This window comes from Xenia sp. Carnegie-2017, unplaced genomic scaffold (genome assembly GCF_021976095.1).
Source record: "Xenia sp. Carnegie-2017 unplaced genomic scaffold, XeniaSp_v1 HiC_scaffold_22, whole genome shotgun sequence".
NCBI classification, from domain to species: domain Eukaryota; kingdom Metazoa; phylum Cnidaria; class Anthozoa; order Malacalcyonacea; family Xeniidae; genus Xenia; species Xenia sp. Carnegie-2017.
The window spans coordinates 9,070,637-9,090,582 of NW_025813485.1; the positions used below are offsets into that span (position 1 = coordinate 9,070,637).

Consider the following 19,946-nt stretch of genomic DNA (forward strand, 5'->3'; position numbering starts at 1 on the left):
ACGAGTCAACACGACTGGCATGCGAAGGGTCATCCCAAGCCAAAGGTATTGATTTCTTGGTCATCTTGGATACTACGTACTCTCCTGATGATTGAAAACAGTATATGTAAGCTCAACAACTTTCTTATGACTTTAAGTGCAGTTAATTTACCACTTGATACTTCTACAGTAGCAACAGGACATGAACATAATACATGATAATTATGCACTTGCATGATAAAAAACCAGATAAAATCTGCTATACACATTTAACGTAATGAACGCACACCACTTCCTCCTTCAAACAAGATCTTTTTGCAATGGATGGAAGCCATGCCACCAGAAAGAAACATTAAGAGCGTCAAAATTTTTCCTTATAGAATTCTTTACACTGACCAATAAATCTGGTCCAATTAAAAAACCGGATGGGATGTTCAAAACGCACTGTCCGATCTTCAATATCAAGATATCTATTAATGCGTTCGTAGCTTCTTGCTGCAGGGATTGCTTATAAAAAAGGAACCATCAAAATTTTCGTCCAAATTTCTTCTGCATTACCCCTTCGTGGTTTATCTAGAATTTGGTTAAAATAAACTTCAGCTTTTTCTCAAATTGAACCCAATTTATAAATTTTCCGCGAAACGTACGAACACGCAAAGAGATCAGAAAAACAATGCCGTTGCTATGTGAGGGGCACGTACCCCCTAAAATTTTTGTTACTCTGCAAGTGCCTCCTCATTTGAATCTCGGATTGGGCTCTTAGGATGCAGCATTAGAAATTGAGAAAGCAGCACATGGCATTAGCGAGCTTTAGCTAGTCTCTCAAAATAAAAAAATGAACTGGCTTTAGAGATCCATACTATTGCTATTGTTTTAATTATTTGGACTAATTTTTAGATTATACTAAATAAAATTTTAAAACAACAAGCCTTACGCGTTGTACTAAAATATTTGCAGAAAACGTCCAAGATCTTAATTGTCAAATTTTCAGACACAATATTGTCAAATGGATTTGGTAAATATAATAGCCTTTTTTATGACACTAAAACATTTTTCTTATTATGAAAAACTTTATCAGCTTTCTCTATCACTTCCAAATGAAAGTCATTCATTTCTTTTTTTAATTTCTTGTGATGTTCTTCAATTCTAACTTTCAAAATTTCCTCAAGATGCTGTCGTGTTAGAGTGTCAGGTTCAACTTCATCATCGCTTTCCTCGTCATTGTAGAAAATGTTCATTTCTCCAGAAAAAAATCGATTCAAATTATCCTTAAACGTTTTTCTGCGATTTGGATATTCCGTGTACACAATTGGATATTTTCTTCGACGGAAACAAGGCAATCGAGCGAACAGCGAAGATTCTACTGCCATCATGAATCTCATCTGCAAAATTAGAGAGTTGGACATACGATTGTTCAGAATAATGGCGAGAGACTTGTCATGCGGAAAACGGATTTGTGTTAAAAAAAACAATCGTCCAATATAAAATTTGAAATAAAGCCATATTTTTTAAATAAATCGTAAGTCATTTTTAAAAAGCTAAGCTACATGGCACTTCAACACTACTCCTTTAGTGCAAATATCAATTCTATTAAATTTCTACAATAAAAGTTTATTTAACTTGCACGTTAAAATATGAGCAATGAATATGTTTCATTTATTGAAGTTGAGCTTGAAAAACAGTTTGTTTTAAATTGACATCGACAAGGGCAAATCTGAGCTGCGACAAATAAAATTAAAGTTTTTAACTTGAAAACAGTTTGATGCTATTCTATAATGAACCCATTTCAAACAATAAAGTATAGTGTTAAAAATAAGTATGTCTTAAATGACACTACACAAACTTACATGTTGCTTGTGCCTTTGAACTGTGGCCATTTTTATCACGTCCTGGGTATCTCCGACAGCTAAGCCAATCAACACGTTGTTTACAACGATCACCATTAGTAGTAGGAAAATAATGAACATGGAGAGTTTGAAAGAATAAAAATTCTTGTAATAGCCAATGTTCAGGAATAAATCATCGTAACTGAAGTCACCAAGCATCGAAACAAACGTACTTAGTACAGCTATCGGAAAGTTCTCAAATCTCGAATGTTCAGCCAGCAGTAGGTAAAATGTTGATGCAAACGCCATACAGAACAACAAAATTATCAGAAGCATCTGCAATAACGAATATCAATTGTCCAAATTAGATCAAGGCAAAAAGTTGGCATAGCAGTCGGAAAACGACGTGTTATAAAAGTAAAGTTAGCAGGTATAGCGTTGTAATTACAATGTTTTAGGAAATTACATTTACAACAAGATGATTTTCAAGGCAGGTCCTACAAAAATAGGTAAAACGATCAAATAGTAGGCATTTTAAATAAAATTTGATTTCATCAACTAATAAAGGAAAACGTTTTGAGTGAGCGTGATGATTTAGAACCCAACCCCTAAGACTTTTCACTACCGTGTCATGTTGAGGCAAGGACGCCAATTTGAAAGGTGAAACGAAGAAGCAAATTTTAGTCCTAAATACATATCGGCAGTTTGGCCAACCATTCATATGACAATATAGCTCATATATATTGTGAGATTGGATTCAATATTTAAATTCTTTCCATCTTCATCAAATTTTTGTCTTTTTTTTTGTGATTTTCAATGTCAAAATGTTATTATTAAAAACTAAAAATTGGTGTATTTTACCCTTGAAAGTATAACACCACATATACAGTATGGGAACTACTCTACGCAACGTATATCTAGTTTATTTATTTTCTTACCTTCATTAAAGTTTTTGTTGTCTTCTGTATTGTTAAAATGTACGTGCCGATGTCAGGAATTCTTCGTAGAAACCAGATGAGATCAAACCAAGAAATGCAGATTGCAATTGCTGCTGCAAACTGACGTTCGGTTTTCGTTTGTCTTATGGGGAATATGAAATACAGAACGCACAAAAACAAAGTCCATTCAAAGTAATTTGTCAGTTGCTTGAAATACTTCCAGCGATACGAATTCATCTAAAATCGGCGATGTATAGAATTTGTTAAGGAAAATTTATAATCCAATGAAAACCAGGCATTATTAAACACTTTCTTAGAGACGCAATCGCGTTTAAAACAGATAATTCATCTAAAATGTGTAAAATTTTATAGTCATCACACCTGCACAAATTCCTTGAGAACATTCAATACTGTTAAAGTAACAATGATAGAAGTGGCAATAACTGGTCCAGTGTCGTCAGGGTTTGCAATAGGTCGTGGATAATTTGTTGACAGTGTAGCATTTCTGGAGTGCTCTAGAATGGACGATAATCGCCATCTAAACAGTACTGAAAAACTTTTTTGAGTTTTTAACCTAATGGGAGTATTTTTGACAACGTATACAAAGACATACCATTCCCCTCTCTAACTACTTCTACCAAGTTAGACCAGTTTGTTCATTACGTTTTCAATAAACGTCGACGTAGTTTACGACAGTGAAAAAAATTAACGATAGTATTAGCGATAAGTTAGCTATTAATTTATTATGAGATAATTATGAGGTAGACTACGATAAATTAATGAACGATAAGTCAATTATTAGTTATGTTATATTCTTATATCATTATTTTAATTATTAGTTATTTTTGTTATAATTGTTATGATTGACAACTATGTTATTATTGTTGTTATAATTCATAGTTTTTTATTAGCTGTATGCTATTGTGTTATTATTTTATTCAAAATTATTTTATATTTTATATAATATTTTAAAATATCTTATCTGAAGTTTATATCTTACTTTTTTTTCACACATACGTATTATTTTTTCGCAGGTTTTATATATTTTACAATTTTTTAATAGAGAATTGTTACGTTATCTATAATCAACTATGAAGCAGTCGTTGAAGGTATTATCTAGATTGCTTTAATTCTGATGAACTGGATGTTATGGTTGGGATTTTAAACATGGAATACACAAAATTCAACAGAGCCTCTTCGAAGCTTATAAAAAAGTAACAGTATAGTTTACCGTTATTATGCAACCACTGTTTAGTAATTCCACCGCGTACCAATGCGACGTAAACATTAAATAAAATGTGAAAGCACGCGAAGAGGATAAAATCGATCAAAAAAATGTAACATCCTTTCTCTCGCCATTTAACACTCATATATTTCCTGCAAAGCTTGTGAGTCAAGCACTTCTCTTCGTCATTCTTCAGTATTGCTTTCAGTGCATGAAATGCAGGTGGATTAGAACCTAAAAATATCTAAAATATTGGCATTCTTTCCATGCACTCAATCACAATATACGGTATAAAATTTGTATTGAACCGGTATACGTCACACCAAGCAAGTGTGCAAACGCATGCTTAGGAACTAAAATAGGGTCTGCTTCTAATTCATGTAGTTTGTGAATTGTTGCGTTTTGAAACATAAAGGAATCGGGAGGAGTGTCGTAAGATGGCGATTATCGTAGGTAAATAAGGTAAACAATATCCTCACCTGCATTATCAAAAAGAAAGAAATCGTACGTAACATTGTAGTCAAGCGAATGACGCTTGTCATCACTGGTCACAACACAACGATCGAGCAATAATTTGGCTTGATTGGGCATCTTCTCAGCAAGGTACGCAAAGCATTTCATCGCCCCATTCTTCCAATCACAAATGAGCTTAAATTAAGGAAACTTGAACTTAATAAATGACATTCTTTGTAAAAGAAACTTGTGCTCTTCTTGGTGTACCATTAAAAAGGAGCTTCACTAATCCACCACAGAGCCACATATTTTTTTTCTTTTAATGATTAATAACGTTGATTTGACAATCACTTGCCACATGAACAGAGCAATCACCAGACAAAAAGTAAATATTCATCCACTCAGCAGCGGAACACTTTTTTGTATTTTTACAATAAAAAATCCTGTTACTTACGTCTTTCCAGTAGGTGCTCATCAGCAACTCGTTAACGACATACTCTTGTTTGTGAATTATAGCGACTTCCAGACAGTTTTTACCATCTGTACTTCTTGCTTGTGGATCAGCACCATTTTCCAGTAGAAATGAGACAATATTTCGGAAATCTTTGGCACAGGCAACATGTAATGGTGTTCTCTCTTCCATGTCTGTTGCATGTAACAGAGTGACTTCATCGACCGCCAACAAGTCAACGTTGGATATAGACCCAGCCTGAGCAGCTTCGTGAAGCAATGTTGACTTGTTGTTATCTCTGACAATAAAATAAAATATAATTTTGTTGTTTTACCTTGCCAAGAGCAGGGGCGTCCAATTGTTGATATTTTATTTTAAAAAGTAAACTTTTTGAGAATTTACTTCCTTTGCAGGTTGAAGATAATATTGAGCATGCGTACGATTTTCAAGCACGAGTTACACTAAAGAGTTTGTTTTACAAGAGAATTGCTCATGGTGAAAATTAAAACAGTTTTTCAAGAATTAAATTATTAATTAAATTAAAATTATTAATCCTACGATAAAAATATAGATGAATGGCATCACTACCTCTTATTACAAACCTGCAATTTATATGTAAAGTCTTAATTAAGAATTAAATATAAAAAAATCGTCTTTTTGTAAGGGATTTTCAAAAATCAATCGTATTTATGCAATTATATAGAGCAGCTAAAGAAATTCAGTTCTCCAAGAGGTAGATGCAAATAGCTCATTATTGTGCATACAACAGATTCAATTTGTTGAGATTTATTCTTTTCAAAGTGCTTTAGCACTATAGCTTTGGTACTATGATTAAGGTGAATTCATATTTCCCTATTTACAAACAAACAATATAAATATTGAAAATCAAATATGAATATGTCCAAAAACATTTTCGAATCGAAACTAAAAGAACTGTAAGAAAATCTCTTGCATTATCTTTATCACTAGTTATATTCTCGAGTCCATCGAGTGCAAATGCTATTTGCAAACTTGCATCCTCACAATTAACTATAGCTACTATGGAAACGTTTTATGTAAGTAAATTAACCAACAACTCTCCAAACGTCTTTGTCTAATTATACATACGTTTCCAAAATGTTTGCACCGCGCGAGAGAAGAATGTCCAAAAGAAAGGATTCCTGAAGAGCAGCGGCATAATGCTGAGGTGATCTTCCTTCATCATCTTTATCAAAGAGGGATTCTGGGCGAACCGAAAGAATATCTTGTACGATGTATGGATTGCACGAATCAACAGCACAATGAATCAATGTCTGTCCATTCTTAGAGCTACGAAGAGCGTAAACATTCTCATCCACACCAGCAAGAATTTGTAGGCTCTATAAAAAGAAAATAGTACTGTTGCTATCAGAAGAAAAAAATCAAACGAGTCGTTCAACCAAGTCGAAGCACGCTTTGCACCACTGGAATTGAGCCTATCTATAAGTTGAAGCCAAAATTAGGTCAAAATGAAAATTTAAATCAATAATTCAAACTGCTATTGTTTATTAAAAGGATAAATAACTAACCCCTAATGGCTGGCAGCTGATGTTCATGTTAAATTGATTCAGTTAGTCAGATAGATAGGCAGTCAGATAGATGGTTTATTTCATAAAAACCTTGCGGGCAATGGGCTAAATATGCTAATATTTACAAGTTGGAAACTTTTTTAGGCATTTCACTGATTGATGCTCTTGTTAAAATAGAATATACGGACAAAATCATGATGCTTAATGAAAGCTTTTGATCAGGAGACGGCAGAAGAAAATTGTTTTTGGGATGGAGAGACACAGCAATTATTAAACTAGAGACTGCGAAGCAGGGTGGATCATATAATTTTGATCGCTTGACGTTTTTGCCAGATTTATATTTAAGAAACAAAAGATGTGTAGTATGTTTGCACTGGCTTATGCAAACCGAGGAGACCTTTGGGAAAGTTAAGAGCAGATCAGTGCAAACCCAAAATCGAAAGAAATTAGGAATGGTATAAAAAGTGGAAGCACATTGACACCATAAATGTGATGCAATGTCCCGCTCCTCGTCGAACAGATTTTGTTAATATTGCTTTGAACACGGTTTAACTTGTGCATTGAAAACCAAACATTGTTTTCTTATCGTAGGCATTATGTTATTTCCTTATACTTTTGAAAATTTAGCACTGTTCTTCATCAGAGAATCTCAAATAACGACAGACAGCTAAGGCGAATTGCCTTTTCCGGAGGTTCAAAGATATAGGAGTTCTCGGAACAAACTTTCAATTTTTAAGAGGTTCTACGTCATCGTCTTTAAAGAGCAGATTATGATGAAAGGGAAAGATTTCAAATACCTTTCTTTGACTGTACAATACAGCAACATGAGCTGGCGTGTGACCATTCAAATCTTCACTGTGGAGAGCTTCCATGAGCTGTTCATGCTGTTGAAAAAAAGAGAATAAAACAGGAAGAAATTCAATCAATGCTATTTTCGTTGTCGTGCTCATAAGCCTTTAATCTCGAGTCTCGTGAACGACAATTCAAGCATGGGAAATTAATTTATGAAATTGTACAACTGGAAAGAGCTACGTATATTGCTGCAAGCTTGATTTCAGTTTTATTTTAAGCAATATTACTCTTAAAACAAAACTTGCTGCCTATTAAATTTTGGATTGCAACAGCGATTCTGGCTCAAACTTCATACATGGTTACTTTCTAGTCATGATGAACAAGCAATAAAATCCCATAGTTAATAATTTCGATTGGAGAGTGTTTGACTTTCTGCAAAAAGTATTGACTCTGCAAATTCGACTTCAAACAGCAATTATGTATATAACTTCTGATATTTACGTAGGCAACATTTTAATTTCTACAAGCAAAGCGTATTTTTGAAGACTCAAAAGTCGGGCAAATTATCAACATTTTTCAAGCGAAAAAAGAAAGTATCATGTGTAATTTCAAGTCAAAAATTCCGTCTTCCCATTGTGATTTGGGGAAATCATTTACTGCCCCACAGAAACGATAGCTCCCCTACGCCTATATGTGTAAAAGTGGACATTAAGCAGTGGCGTAGCCAGAGGTCGTCCTGGTCGTGCTGAGGACGTCCAAACATTTTTCAAACTAAGATTTTTTTAACCCACTAAAATTTCAATATTTGTTTATAAGGTTAACAGATATTAGCGAAAACAAAATCTTTTTCTAATGCTTCATTTGCGTTTTGAAATATGTACTTCATATTACTTACACTATATCACGTTTCCGCCCGAAAACTGCCCTAATCATTGCCTAAAAGCACATGGAACAGCCTTTGCCCGTTTTTGATCGTGCTCTACTCAGGCCGGCATGACCAAATTATATATTCCTAAGCGCTGATTGGCTAGAAAACCTTACGGCCTGTTAAAGTGGTTATAGCCAGCTCTAGTTTGGTCGTGCTGTGATCAGGCGAGAATGACCAAAACATAAATTACTAATAATATATAAGGCTGCATTGCGTCGTACGCATGCTCAATCGCCGAATATTTTCCTTTGGTCGTGCCAAAGTTTATTAGCACGAGTATTTCAAATATTGTCGAATTATTCATCGTTTTACTGTGTTATTGGATTTATTCTTGTCCGTGAACGTGGAAATCAATCAAAGACAACATTGACTAAAATTGTTATCATGCATAATTTACTGGGCGATTGCCAAAAGCATGAAATATCAAAGTCGCACATTAAAGCGTACATAAACGGCGGCACAGACAACTTATGTTGCCACCAACTGTACAGGAACTTCATGTTTGTTCTCGTTACAGCACGACCAGTTGTTTTTGTCTAGCTACGCCACTGACATTAAGCATTTTAATATTTTCGCCTTAGAATCTGAAGATGTCTTTATAGTTAGGCAACGTCCTCAATAAAAAACCTTTTAATTTAATTTTTTGTAATATTTTTTTACCACAATCGTATATGGCCACGACATAATACGTACCTTCTCAAAATGTTTTAAAAGAATTTCCAGTAGCTCCTCTCTTTGGACACTGAGATGAAATATATTTCTACGTATGTCATCGGTGTCTGCAATACTGAGGTGCTCATTCTTTGTCTTTTCAAGATATCGCTGCGTCATCAGAATGCCTCGTCGGACAGCTCTAATAAGATTGGCAAAGGAAAATTACAAGTTAATTGACACAAATGACACATAAATCATCAAAAGTTTAAATTGATCCAGAGAGTGTTTTAGCAACGTACCGAATCAATGGGTTCGATGGAGACTTTTTTGCCTTTAGACAAGAGGTCGCAGAAGATGGCGTTTCTCCATTCGTATTTTTCCTTTCTATTAGTGGAGTGCTATAGTCCGATTTCATTTCTAGAGCATTTTAGAAAGGTATGTGTTCATGAGGTATCAATACTTCATTGATGGCGGCAGTAAGAAGCCAGACTGATTAATGGGAAAAATTTTAAAGAAACTATAATAAGACGTGGAAGATTGTATAAAGTGATTTAAATATGGTCAGTTCAAAAAAATATAAATGAAGAGGGAGCCGTAACGTATTTTTAAATACAAAATTTTGATCATTTTTCTTAGCTATAGGCATATTAAGCAAATGTCTTTTCTTTTCACATGATACATAAATAACTTGATGGAAATAATGAGGCACATTCTGCGTACTCCAAAAATCAAATAATCATGAACACTAGTATCGTCATTGCCATTATCATTTTTTGCAACTATTAAGAGGCGGGTGGGGGGAGGCAAAACCTGACGTTTACTCTTCATTTGACTCTAAGGTTGTCGAAAGATCTGTCAACAACAATAGAAACAGTTTTTCTCAGGACTATACTAACCTGGACGATCTACATCTCCAAACATGTAATATTACATGTTATTTGAAACGCTGCGGTGTCAAGGTAAGTTTTTAACGATTTGTTTTTATATTGAATAATTTTAATCTTAAATTATACTGATCGGATTTTAGTTATTTGTTAAGAATATTTATCACCACTGCTATGGCAAAAAAAAAAGAAATACAGCTGCTGATATATGTCCATGCGTTTATTGGAAACATGGTCTTTCAACTCTTACTAGCTCTTCGCTCAAAACCCAAAAAACTTCTCACCGAATGACAAACATTGGCCGTTTTTAGGCGGATAATACGTCTGGACGACTTAAGATGGATTTCTTAACTCGATGTGTCACTTAAATCGTCGGAAGGATAAAGAATTAGCTAAAGCAACGATTCGACAAATTAAAGCTGCAAACCTGTCTCTATTAATTGATTATGCTGATAGTGACTAAAACACCACATGAGTAAATATGAGTGGCATATACGAGTAACAAACGGGTACACACACGAGTGACATCTGTGTACATGCGAATGACATACGAGTACGTACGGGTCAAAAATGAGGAAATTGATACTTTTTTAAAGTTAGTTTGATTACTGCTTGTATTCGTCCGTGAAGACTATTTGCTGAATAGGTATATCATTTGCATACAACATTCCTTTGTATGTTTAAAGAATGTGGTCAACCAAGATGCATTGCGCGTTAATCACAGCGTAACACATAGAGATTATAAATAATAATAGGGTGGCATTGATGAAGAATTTAGGCGACGCGTGAATTGGGGGGCAAATTTAGGTTCCAGACAAAAACACGAAGTAAACAAATGATGTTTTTCCCGTCTGCTTCGAGTTTTGGATTCTTTGTGAACATACTTTAATAAGTTTTTTTGCGTTAGTGCTTCTTTATAGCGAGCTCTTAAAATGATTATATGCTGTTTATAATCTCCGTATGCTTTGTATGTTTTAATTAAAATACACGCAATGAAAACTTATGTTATTCTTTTTTGTTTTTCTGTTTTTACAACCCACATATTCACATAATTTAACCATTTTTAACATTTTTGCGGTATGGATGACAAATATGTCTTTTTTGAAGTCTGTTAGCAGTTGAATTAAAGACGAAAAAGAACTTCTTATCAAGCAACGCCTTGCGGAGAGTCTAAAAGAAACACAAACAAGTTTTGACAAAAACGAGTGGCTTAAACCACCTAAAATTAAGAAAAAAAGGAAAGCATTGTTCAACAATTAGATTGTGATAGTATTTACTATGGTATTTACGCATAATATATACAAAAAAGTGAGAAAATCATGGTTGACCACTGTAGCTTAACATCCGCGAATGAATTTTGCCCCAAAAAACGCGTACAATATTTTGAACTATAGATTATATTACGATGCCACCTCTAGTATTATTTATAATCTCTACGGCGTGACGGCCATTTTGTGGATCGAGAAAATGGCGGATTTTGTTACAGTAGTCCGTGCAACTAAGACGATTCGACGAACAAAAGTACTTATTACAAAATAGAGTTTTCAATCAATGCTTTTTTTGCTAACTTTTCAAACAAATTAGACGACGTAGTAGCGAAATTGATGACAGCGTGCCGCAATCAAAAAGTAACGATAAAAGCACAAACAAAAGCGCGCAATGCAACTTTTTGACACACATTCTTTAAATTCAATTTGGTATCTGTTGTGCATAAAATCTAATTTTACAAAAAAAAGTTTGAATAACTATATAACGGAAGTATTGTAAGGGTACTATTGTTTAAATGTATCAATTGTTTGAATTAGAATGTTAGATAAAACAGTTCAACCCATGATAATTGAGAATATGTTTTTAATATATAACATGTGCTCTTTTACAAGACGGAACAACAAAAACATAAATACATTGGTCACGTGATTAATAGTCTTGGGTCTAGTTGAGAGTTATACAATATGATCATTTCCTTTTAACACTCCCACTTAACGATCAACTAAATTACTCATTAAGTTAGATTTGTTTTACACCAAGGGGATCTCTAAAACGTTTATATGTAGGCTTGCTTAATGGTTAAGTCATAATGTCAGCAATTATTGATTCTGTAGGACAATAATTTACGCATATTGCGTTCTTATTAACTTGCTCTCTAATAAAATGATAGGATATGTCGATGTGTTTTGTGCGTTTATGAAGTTTAGGATTCTTGCACAATTGAATAGAACCTTGATTATCTTCCTAAATGGCTGTGGGGACAGGTTTCAACAATTCAATATCATTCAGTAGTCTTCTTAGTCTGATGCACTCTTGTGAAGCTGAACTCAAAGCGATATATTCGGCTTCAGTTGTAGATCTTGACACAGATGTCTCTCTTTTACTGCACCAGCTTATCGTGCTGTTTTGAATTTGAAAAACATGCCATGATGTAGAACGTCTTGCCTCTATAGCACCGCCCCAATTGGCGTCTGCAAAACCACACAAACCAGAATCTTTTCCATTTGCAGTAAACAAAAGACCATACTCCATCGTTCCTTTGATATAACGAAACACTCTTTTTACTGCTTGCCAATGATCTTTACCTGGTCTGGACATATACTTAGATAAAGTTGCGACGGCCGCAGCTAAATCTGGACGAGTTGCAACAGTTGCATATGTTAAGCAACTTATAGCCATTTGATATTTTTGAACATCTACCGGCTTCTCATCATCAGACAATGATACAAACTTCTTTGAGCTTCTCTAAGAAAATTTTCTTCAAATGTCGCTCCCACTGGTTGAAGGTGCTGATGAAGATGAGTTCCATGCGATTCACCAATCCTCAAGAAAGACAACATCCCTGCTTCAAAAAATCTTTTGACTGAGTGCATCAAACAATTTGTAGCCTTTTGTCCCTTCGGAATATCCGATGAAGATACACTTCTTTGATTTGTCTGAAAAATTCTTTCGTTGACTTGCAGGCACGTAAGCATAAGCTAGGCATCCAAATACCCTTAGATTAGAAATATGTTCATTATGTTCATTTCCTTTTAACATCAATAACGGTAAAAAAAGCTCTAAACATGGCAAACCGCCAAACCTGGGATTAAAAAATGGAGCAAATTCAAAATATTGATTGATAAACATTTAAATAAACCTTGCCAACGCATTGTCAAAAGTCACTCGCACAGGCATGTAAATTTTTTTGTCTCCCATTCATATCACGCAAGCACAACGTATGAAGTTTATGAGAACGTCTTAAAGTACTTTATTTAAGCTAATTTGCAATATTTGCTCAAACAACAAACCACCTATATATGCTATTCACCCGTCTTGCTCCTAAGAGTATCTAACTGTACCTTGCAAAAATTGCTGACAAGTACGCTGGGGCAGCCCTTCCCCTCCCTATAGTATCTTCTAGTTTATAAATTACATTATAAAAGTGGATAATGAGTTAATCAATGAGCAATTTGATTGCTTCCCTACTAGATTGATATTAGCTCGTATCTCTCTGGTAGAAATAATAGCAAATTCCATCGCCTAAAAACGTATAATAATGGGGTTTTATGTACTGCTGAAACTCTACGACATTTTCTGAGCAATACAACCGTTATTGATACATTCAAACACATTTATAAACTTAGATATTATGCACAACACATTAAAGGATACCAGCCTGCATTGCAGACTATTTATAATGATATATAGTCTGCAATGCAGATTAAACTGATACCAAATTGAGTTAAAACATACAATAAATGTTATATGTAAATGAAGTACATTTTCAGCATTTAAATCAATCTAATAATCTCCCCAGACGAAAATAAGCAGTAGTCAAACTAACTTTGAAGAAAGTATCAAATTTCTTATTTGTGACGCGTATGTACTCGTATGTACTTGTATGATGCTCGTATGTAGTCCAATGTAACTCGTGTGTACTCGTATGTCACTTCCATGTATTCGTATGTTACTCGTATTCACTCGTGAGGGGTTTTAGTCAGTGGCGGATCTAGGGTACCTCAAGACCCTCACGCGAGGTACATAAAATTTTCAAAGAATTACGTAATAATTGAGATCATAGGTTTTAGTCCAGTTAACTGAGTTAAGTTACTATTTGCGATCAGCGTTCAGTATCTGATCGCAAAATACTCAAATCTGATTCCAGTTTTTATAGTTTGCTTTTTGAAGCAAAGCGATTTTTTTGAGGTACTTGTCAGCGGCTACTGAGGTACCCAAGCTTGAATGAGCATTTTGATTGGCTAAAACTTGCAGTTACCATGGTTTCTGAGGGACTTGAGGAAATTTTGAGGTACCAAGGAAAATTTTGAGGCATAAGGAGAATATTTTGAGGCACTAGCTGGTTTTTGACCTTGAACTTTGTTTGGAATAATGTCTATGATTGGTTACGATGTTCCATGTTTATTCTAACAGTGCATTTTATTGGTGCATTTTATCAACTCCCTCAAGTACAGCAAGCGTACCTCACTATTTTCGACTTTCGACTTTCGAGATACTAGTATCGTTAACATTTACCGCACGCAATTTCTTCTGAAAATGGATAGAGATTGTTTTCTAGAAGCCCAAGAGGCAATGAACAGCAACAACAAAGAAGCTCTGTTGCTTCTGTACAACGAGCTACGCGGGCAGTTGAATTCAAAGCCAAGATGTTCATCTTACTTGCTTCGATCAAAACTGGGCAATTCACTGTACCGGCATATTGTCGCTGAGACATATATTCCAAGCAGTATGAAATCGCAGGGAAAGATCTACACTGCAATCAGGTAACGATGTGTTGATATGGCTGTTCAATTTAGCTTTTATTCTACTTCTGTCCGATTACGATGCTTTATCTGAATTTTTAATAAGCTTGTCAATATCTGATGTTTTGTAATTCTTATATTTTGCATTACTTGCCAGTGCAGAAATCCTTCGTTTACCAATCGAAGTTTGTATTTTATTCGAATAATTAAATAAGCGAATAATAACTTATAAATTTAACTGAAATACTGGTATACTATTTATGTAAGGAAAATTAAGAATCTGAATGAATAACTTTATATGGCAATGTTACATGTGCTTAGCTGTTTTTAAATACGTAATATAACATTATTGGATGTTTAATATTTAAAGTTACGCTGTTTAGTACAACACAAAAGAAATTTAAACTAAAGAGGGATTATTTTGAACCTTGTAGATCTCAAGCATCAGGGAATTGTCTTTACAGCTCAGTATCTTTGCTGCTTGTTGGAGACAACAGCTTAGTAAGTATTTTAAGAATACTGACTTCCCTTGAGCTATACCTTCATTGTGATTTTTACAATAAACATCCTGCATTTTCTTTGGCAGTGACTGAGCACCATGACCTTAGTCTTGTTAATCTTTTGCCATTATCAGTATCGGCCTCATGTTTAGATTCCGCTTAAAGAATGAGGATTTAATTAAGCAAGAAGCTATTTTAAATTGTTATGATGGTACCTGGTCACCTTTCTTGTGTATTCTGGGCTTATCATCAGTTATTGGTAATGAAATATTTACTTATTATCCAGATTGTGGGGACATAAGACCCAAATTACTTTTGATAGACATGTAAACCCTCGCTTGGCAAATGAAGCAATTGTGAAGGATGTTGCTGTTCACATATTATTCTGCTATGAAGGCAAGGTTAAGTCTGGCGAGCTTTTGCCAAACCATTATGTTCCTCTTCTTTGCTCAACAAAAAATGAAAAACATAAGGTGTGTAACAAAAAGCGCAAGCATCCTGACAACTCTTCTCTACAAGAACACCAAGATATTAAGCGATTCTTCCAGCTGTCTTGCATTGATAAACCTTCTAACATTAATTTTAAAACTGATAAGTCTAGCCTTAGCACCTTATGTATTGACAAGTCTTCTTCTCTTGATGCAACTTGCTACAAAAAACCCCCTTCTGATAAAATAGTGTCATTTAGTGAGGCTTCTTCTCTTGTTGACTGTCATATTCCCTTAATTTTGATGTTGCAACTTTCAGAGAAAAAGAAAAGGCATGAGCGATGGGGAAATTTACAATCTCATAGTAAATGTTTATAGACCAGATGAAAATTTTGAATTCCCAAAAACGAATGGAAGATCTTTTCGTTATGATTGGTTAGAAAGGTATGAATGGTTATGTTATTCTCCATCCTTGGATGGGGTTTTGTTTGCCATGTGTCCTTTTGGTGATAATTTTAAAGATAAGGCCTCAAAATTTCCAACCTATTCTCTCAGCCACTTCGTCGTTGGACAGATGCATCCAAAATGCTAAAACGTCATGATGGCAAAGAGAGTGATGGCAAAATGAGTTTTCATGGTTTGAATGGTTTGCATGCTTCTACTTTTCCAGTTTATTCTGCCTTCAAATCTAACATGTCTGGTAAAACAAAAGGCATTAATGTTATTATTGATTCTAAGGTTAAGAAAGAAGTTGAAGGTAACCGGCTAAATTAAGTTCAATTACCGATACGGTCTTAACATGTGGTCGTTTGGGCTTAGCCTTTAGAGGTCATCGTGATGATGGGCACTATCATCCTGAAACTGGTAATTTTTCTGCAGGTGGTGTTGGGAATTTTGTTGAACTTCTTAATTTTAGAGTGTGTGCTGGGGACAAGGTGTTAGAGGACCATCTGAATTCATGTGGTAGGAATCAGACGTATATTTCTAAAACTTCCCAGAACAAGCTTATTAAATGCTGTGGTGAAGTAATAACAGATAAAATCATTTCTGACTTAAAAGCAAGCAGGTTCTACTCTGTAATTGCTGATGAGGCTCGAGACATCTCAAATACTGAACAGATGTCTCTTGTTTTGCGTTTTATCGACCAAAATATGGATATTAGGGAGGAGTTTGTTGGATTTCTTCCTTGTAAATGGGGCTTAAAAGGTGAGCAGCTTGCTAAGGTTGTTCTTGATGCTTTAGGCAACCTTGGTCTTTCTATTGCTGATTGTAGAGGACAGGGATATGATGGGGCAGGTGCTGTTGCTGGTCATATTAATGGGATGGCTGCTCATTTGCGTCGTTTGAATGATAAGGCTCTTTTTTACCCATTGCTACAGCCACAGATTAAATTTAGCGATTTGTGAGTCTATTAATATAATGGATGTAAAATCGATGCTCAATAGAGTTAAAAAAGTTTCTGATTTTTTTAATATTTCCCCTACACGACAAATACCTTTAGAAAAGAATATTGACCTTCATGGTTCTTTATCAGCCGGTAGGAAAAAGAAATTAATAGATGTGTGTCGAACTAGGTGGGTTGAGAGAATCGACGGCTTAGATACTTTCCAGCAGCTTCTTATTCCTGTTTTTAAAACGTTGAGAGAAATGAAGAAAAATGTAGATAAAGATCACAGTCTCAATGTTTCTTCGGATGCCTCTGAACTTCTTGATCTTTTGGAAAAGTTTGATTTTGTTGTTGCCCTGGTTATTTGTAGAAATGTGTTTGATTCTACAATTGGTGTTACTCAGCTTCTTCAAGGGAAGAGTATTGACATTATGGATGGTTTACATCTTATTACATCGTTGAAAACTTTTGTTGTTAATGTTAGGAATTCCATTGATAAGTATCACGATACATGGTATGAAGAGTCTCTCGCACTGGCTCGAGAATTAGATATTGATGAAGCAAAGCCAAGGACAGTGGGAAGACAGACAACACGAGCTAATGTCCCCTATAAAACTACATCTGAGTACTATAAAAGAATTTTTTCTATTCCATTTGTTGACCACCTAAACTCTGCGTTGAAAGCTCGTTTCAATACTGATAGCGTTAATGTGTACAATGGGCTTAGCATTGTACCATATAAAATGATTTCTCTTCTTAACAATGGCATGAATTGGAAAGAAAAATTCAAAGTTGTTTCCAATTTTTATCACGATGACCTACCCATTCCATTGGCCTTATACTCAGAGATTTTGCTTTGGGAAACTTATTGGGTTGATTACGAAGGAACCATTCCAGACTCAATTTCAGCAACTTTAAAAGCTTTAAAATTTGAAGGCTTTGAAAACATCAAAATTATTCTTCGTATTCTTGGAACCCTTACTATCACATCTTGCGAATGCGAACGCTCTTTCTCAGTTTTGCGCGAACTGAAAAATTATAAGCGAAGTACGATGGTTTCAGAGCGTCTAAACGGTTTGGCCATGATGAGAGTTCATCAAGAAATTGTGCCCGAAACGTCAGAAGTTATCGACAGATTTGCTATGGATAACACAAGATTAAAGTTCGTATAGTCATTATTAACAACAATCAAACATCAAACATGAAAACAAGAAACTTAAAATAATAGCATCATTAAGGCAAAGTTTCGCACCATTTAACTAAATGGCAGTCAAGTTGACTGTCCATGTCTGGCTGCTTTTTAGAAGCATGCCTAGGCATGCTGATGAGCTCTGATATTGAGCGAAACAGTCAGAATTATTGATTGTATTAAGTGCTTCTTTAATCCGAAATCCTTGTTTTGCCACTGCTTCTTTTAAGCGCCGCCCCCTGTTACCGCGCTGCTCTTACGATCAAAAAAAGTTACAGCGCTGCGGCGCTAAAACGAGCACTCATAGTAATGCTACTTTGAGGGAGGTAAACGATTGGCCTGTATCCGCCACTGTTATAAACATTTGAAATGTCTAATTTTCATGTCCGCCATTAAAATCGGCCATTTTGAATATTTGCAATCAGCAAAGTCTGTGACGTCATATTCTTAACACGGCAAGAAGCGCACATTGGAAAGTATACAAAGTAATAGATAAATAGAGCAAAAAAATGTCAAATTCATCAAGATCTAGCTCGCTCTCTGAGTCTTCGATCGAGACAAACGCATCGATTTCTTCATCGGAATTTGTGACGGCAAATTCGAACGAATCTAATTCGGAAATTTTGCCATTTGTCGATAATATTGAACCGCTTGCTTCGCCCGATGAAATTGCTGAGTACGAAGCTACAGTCGCAGAAGAACGGCGGGTTGAAGACATGCTGCAAGATCGTTTTGATGCCCGTGTTGATGTTACTTCATGGTAAGATGTCATTCTTAGTGTGTTACTTTGATCTGAATCGTCTGCCGTTAGCTATGATAACTTTATGGAAACATACAATTTGGCCAATATTAAAGGTGTGAATGTGGCCATTGTTCGTTGGATCTTGTTGTCAACCCTCAAGAGTGCCGATGCTGCATGGAAATAGAGCAATGCCGTGGTAAAATGTATCAGTTCGAAATCGATGAAAGGAAATGCAGTTTGGATCACCCTGGCTTTAACGAAGTTTGCCTGAACGAATTTGCTCTTCAAGCAGCTTCGTTAGGTTTAAAGACCAAAGGTCATCGCATGATACAGACACTTCATTTTGTATTTCCTTTAAAATCTTAGTATAAATGTATATTATATATTGAAAGTTTGCCTGGATGTATTAATGGTTCTCTCAAATTTTGAGAATTTATCATCTGCAATATCTGTAAGTATATAATAATTGCAACTTGTGCTAACCTGACACCGCTCTCTTGACGTTGTTGGTGTTTGTGATTTCTTCCAAATAGTAGGTACGGCACCAGTTTTGAGCCGTTTAGTCATACCACCCAAATGGAATAAACGCTCAAAACAATCATCCGAGAAGTGATTCGAACGAATCATAAATCGAATTTCGCGCTTCGTTTAAGTTTGCGCGCTTCGTCTGAACAAATTTAACCCAAATTCTTCTCAAAGACTCGTCGTTTGGGCTTTTATGTAATGAAATGCCTGTACTTCTATCAGACTTATTACTGCAATCTTGCACGACACAGCGTGTTGAAGACATGTTAAAAAAAATTGAGTTATACAACCTTTTAAATCTCTATTTGTATATAGTGTTATATTGTAAACAGCCGCGAGTTAAGACTATGACGTCACAAGCACCTTCTTGAAAATTCAAATATGGCGCATTTTAATGGCGGCTCTTAAAGTTCAAGTTTTATCGCAACGTAACTCGAGCAGCATGAAATACATTGCGCTAAAATTTCGCCAGAAGACATTTTTTTACATACACTATTAATCTATGAAAAAAAAAACGAGAGGCAAATTTTCGTCATAGTACCACTTTAAAAGACAAAAGAAGTGTTCGAGACGGGTGGAGTCTTTTAAAAGCTAAGTTCGAGCAGAAGATGCGCGAAGAAGAAAGGGCAAGTGGCATTGATGTCGACGAACTGTCGGAGAAAGAAAGTTTGATTGAAGAGTTGTGCTAAAAAGAGGACAGCTTCCTTGAGGTAGCATCAGTTCAAAAGCAAAAGGAAAATGCAAATGCTATTGATATAAGGATGACAG

The 19,946-nt window shown here is 35.2% G+C and overlaps 6 protein-coding genes across 6 annotated transcripts; 3 read left to right on the plus strand and 3 right to left on the minus strand.

Annotated features, from left to right (window-relative positions):
• Nucleotides 1–820: 820 nt before the first annotated feature.
• On the minus strand, nt 821–2,854 carry LOC124445765 (transient receptor potential cation channel subfamily A member 1-like). The gene is made up of 3 exons (XM_046996526.1): nt 2,744–2,854; nt 1,827–2,141; nt 821–1,361 (listed from the first exon to the last, which is right to left on the minus strand). Exons 1-3 carry the CDS (start codon nt 2,747–2,749, stop codon nt 1,014–1,016), a joined length of 669 nt encoding a protein of 222 aa, XP_046852482.1. The 5' UTR covers nt 2,750–2,854; the 3' UTR covers nt 821–1,013.
• Nucleotides 2,776–19,289, minus strand: LOC124447337 (transient receptor potential cation channel subfamily A member 1-like). Its single transcript, XM_046998248.1, has 11 exons — nt 19,137–19,289; nt 9,093–9,210; nt 8,833–8,992; nt 7,217–7,303; nt 5,980–6,230; nt 4,876–5,170; nt 4,448–4,616; nt 3,975–4,202; nt 3,125–3,258; nt 2,869–2,980; nt 2,776–2,804 (listed from the first exon to the last, which is right to left on the minus strand). The coding sequence occupies exons 2-11, from the start codon at nt 9,206–9,208 to the stop codon at nt 2,776–2,778; spliced, it is 1,581 nt and encodes a 526-aa protein (XP_046854204.1). The 5' UTR covers nt 9,209–9,210; nt 19,137–19,289.
• Nucleotides 11,910–12,344, minus strand: LOC124447339 (secreted RxLR effector protein 161-like). The gene has a single exon (XM_046998249.1). It carries the CDS (start codon nt 12,342–12,344, stop codon nt 11,910–11,912), a length of 435 nt encoding a protein of 144 aa, XP_046854205.1.
• On the plus strand, nt 13,957–15,317 carry LOC124445767. Its single transcript, XM_046996528.1, has 3 exons — nt 13,957–14,428; nt 14,842–14,908; nt 15,230–15,317. Exons 1-3 carry the CDS (start codon nt 14,202–14,204, stop codon nt 15,254–15,256), a joined length of 321 nt encoding a protein of 106 aa, XP_046852484.1. The 5' UTR covers nt 13,957–14,201; the 3' UTR covers nt 15,257–15,317.
• LOC124447340 (52 kDa repressor of the inhibitor of the protein kinase-like) lies at nt 16,755–17,894 on the plus strand. Its single transcript, XM_046998250.1, has one exon. It carries the CDS (start codon nt 16,755–16,757, stop codon nt 17,892–17,894), a length of 1,140 nt encoding a protein of 379 aa, XP_046854206.1.
• LOC124445766 lies at nt 18,368–19,154 on the plus strand. The gene is made up of 2 exons (XM_046996527.1): nt 18,368–18,671; nt 18,767–19,154. Exons 1-2 carry the CDS (start codon nt 18,421–18,423, stop codon nt 19,017–19,019), a joined length of 504 nt encoding a protein of 167 aa, XP_046852483.1. The 5' UTR covers nt 18,368–18,420; the 3' UTR covers nt 19,020–19,154.
• Nucleotides 19,290–19,946: the final 657 nt, after the last annotated feature.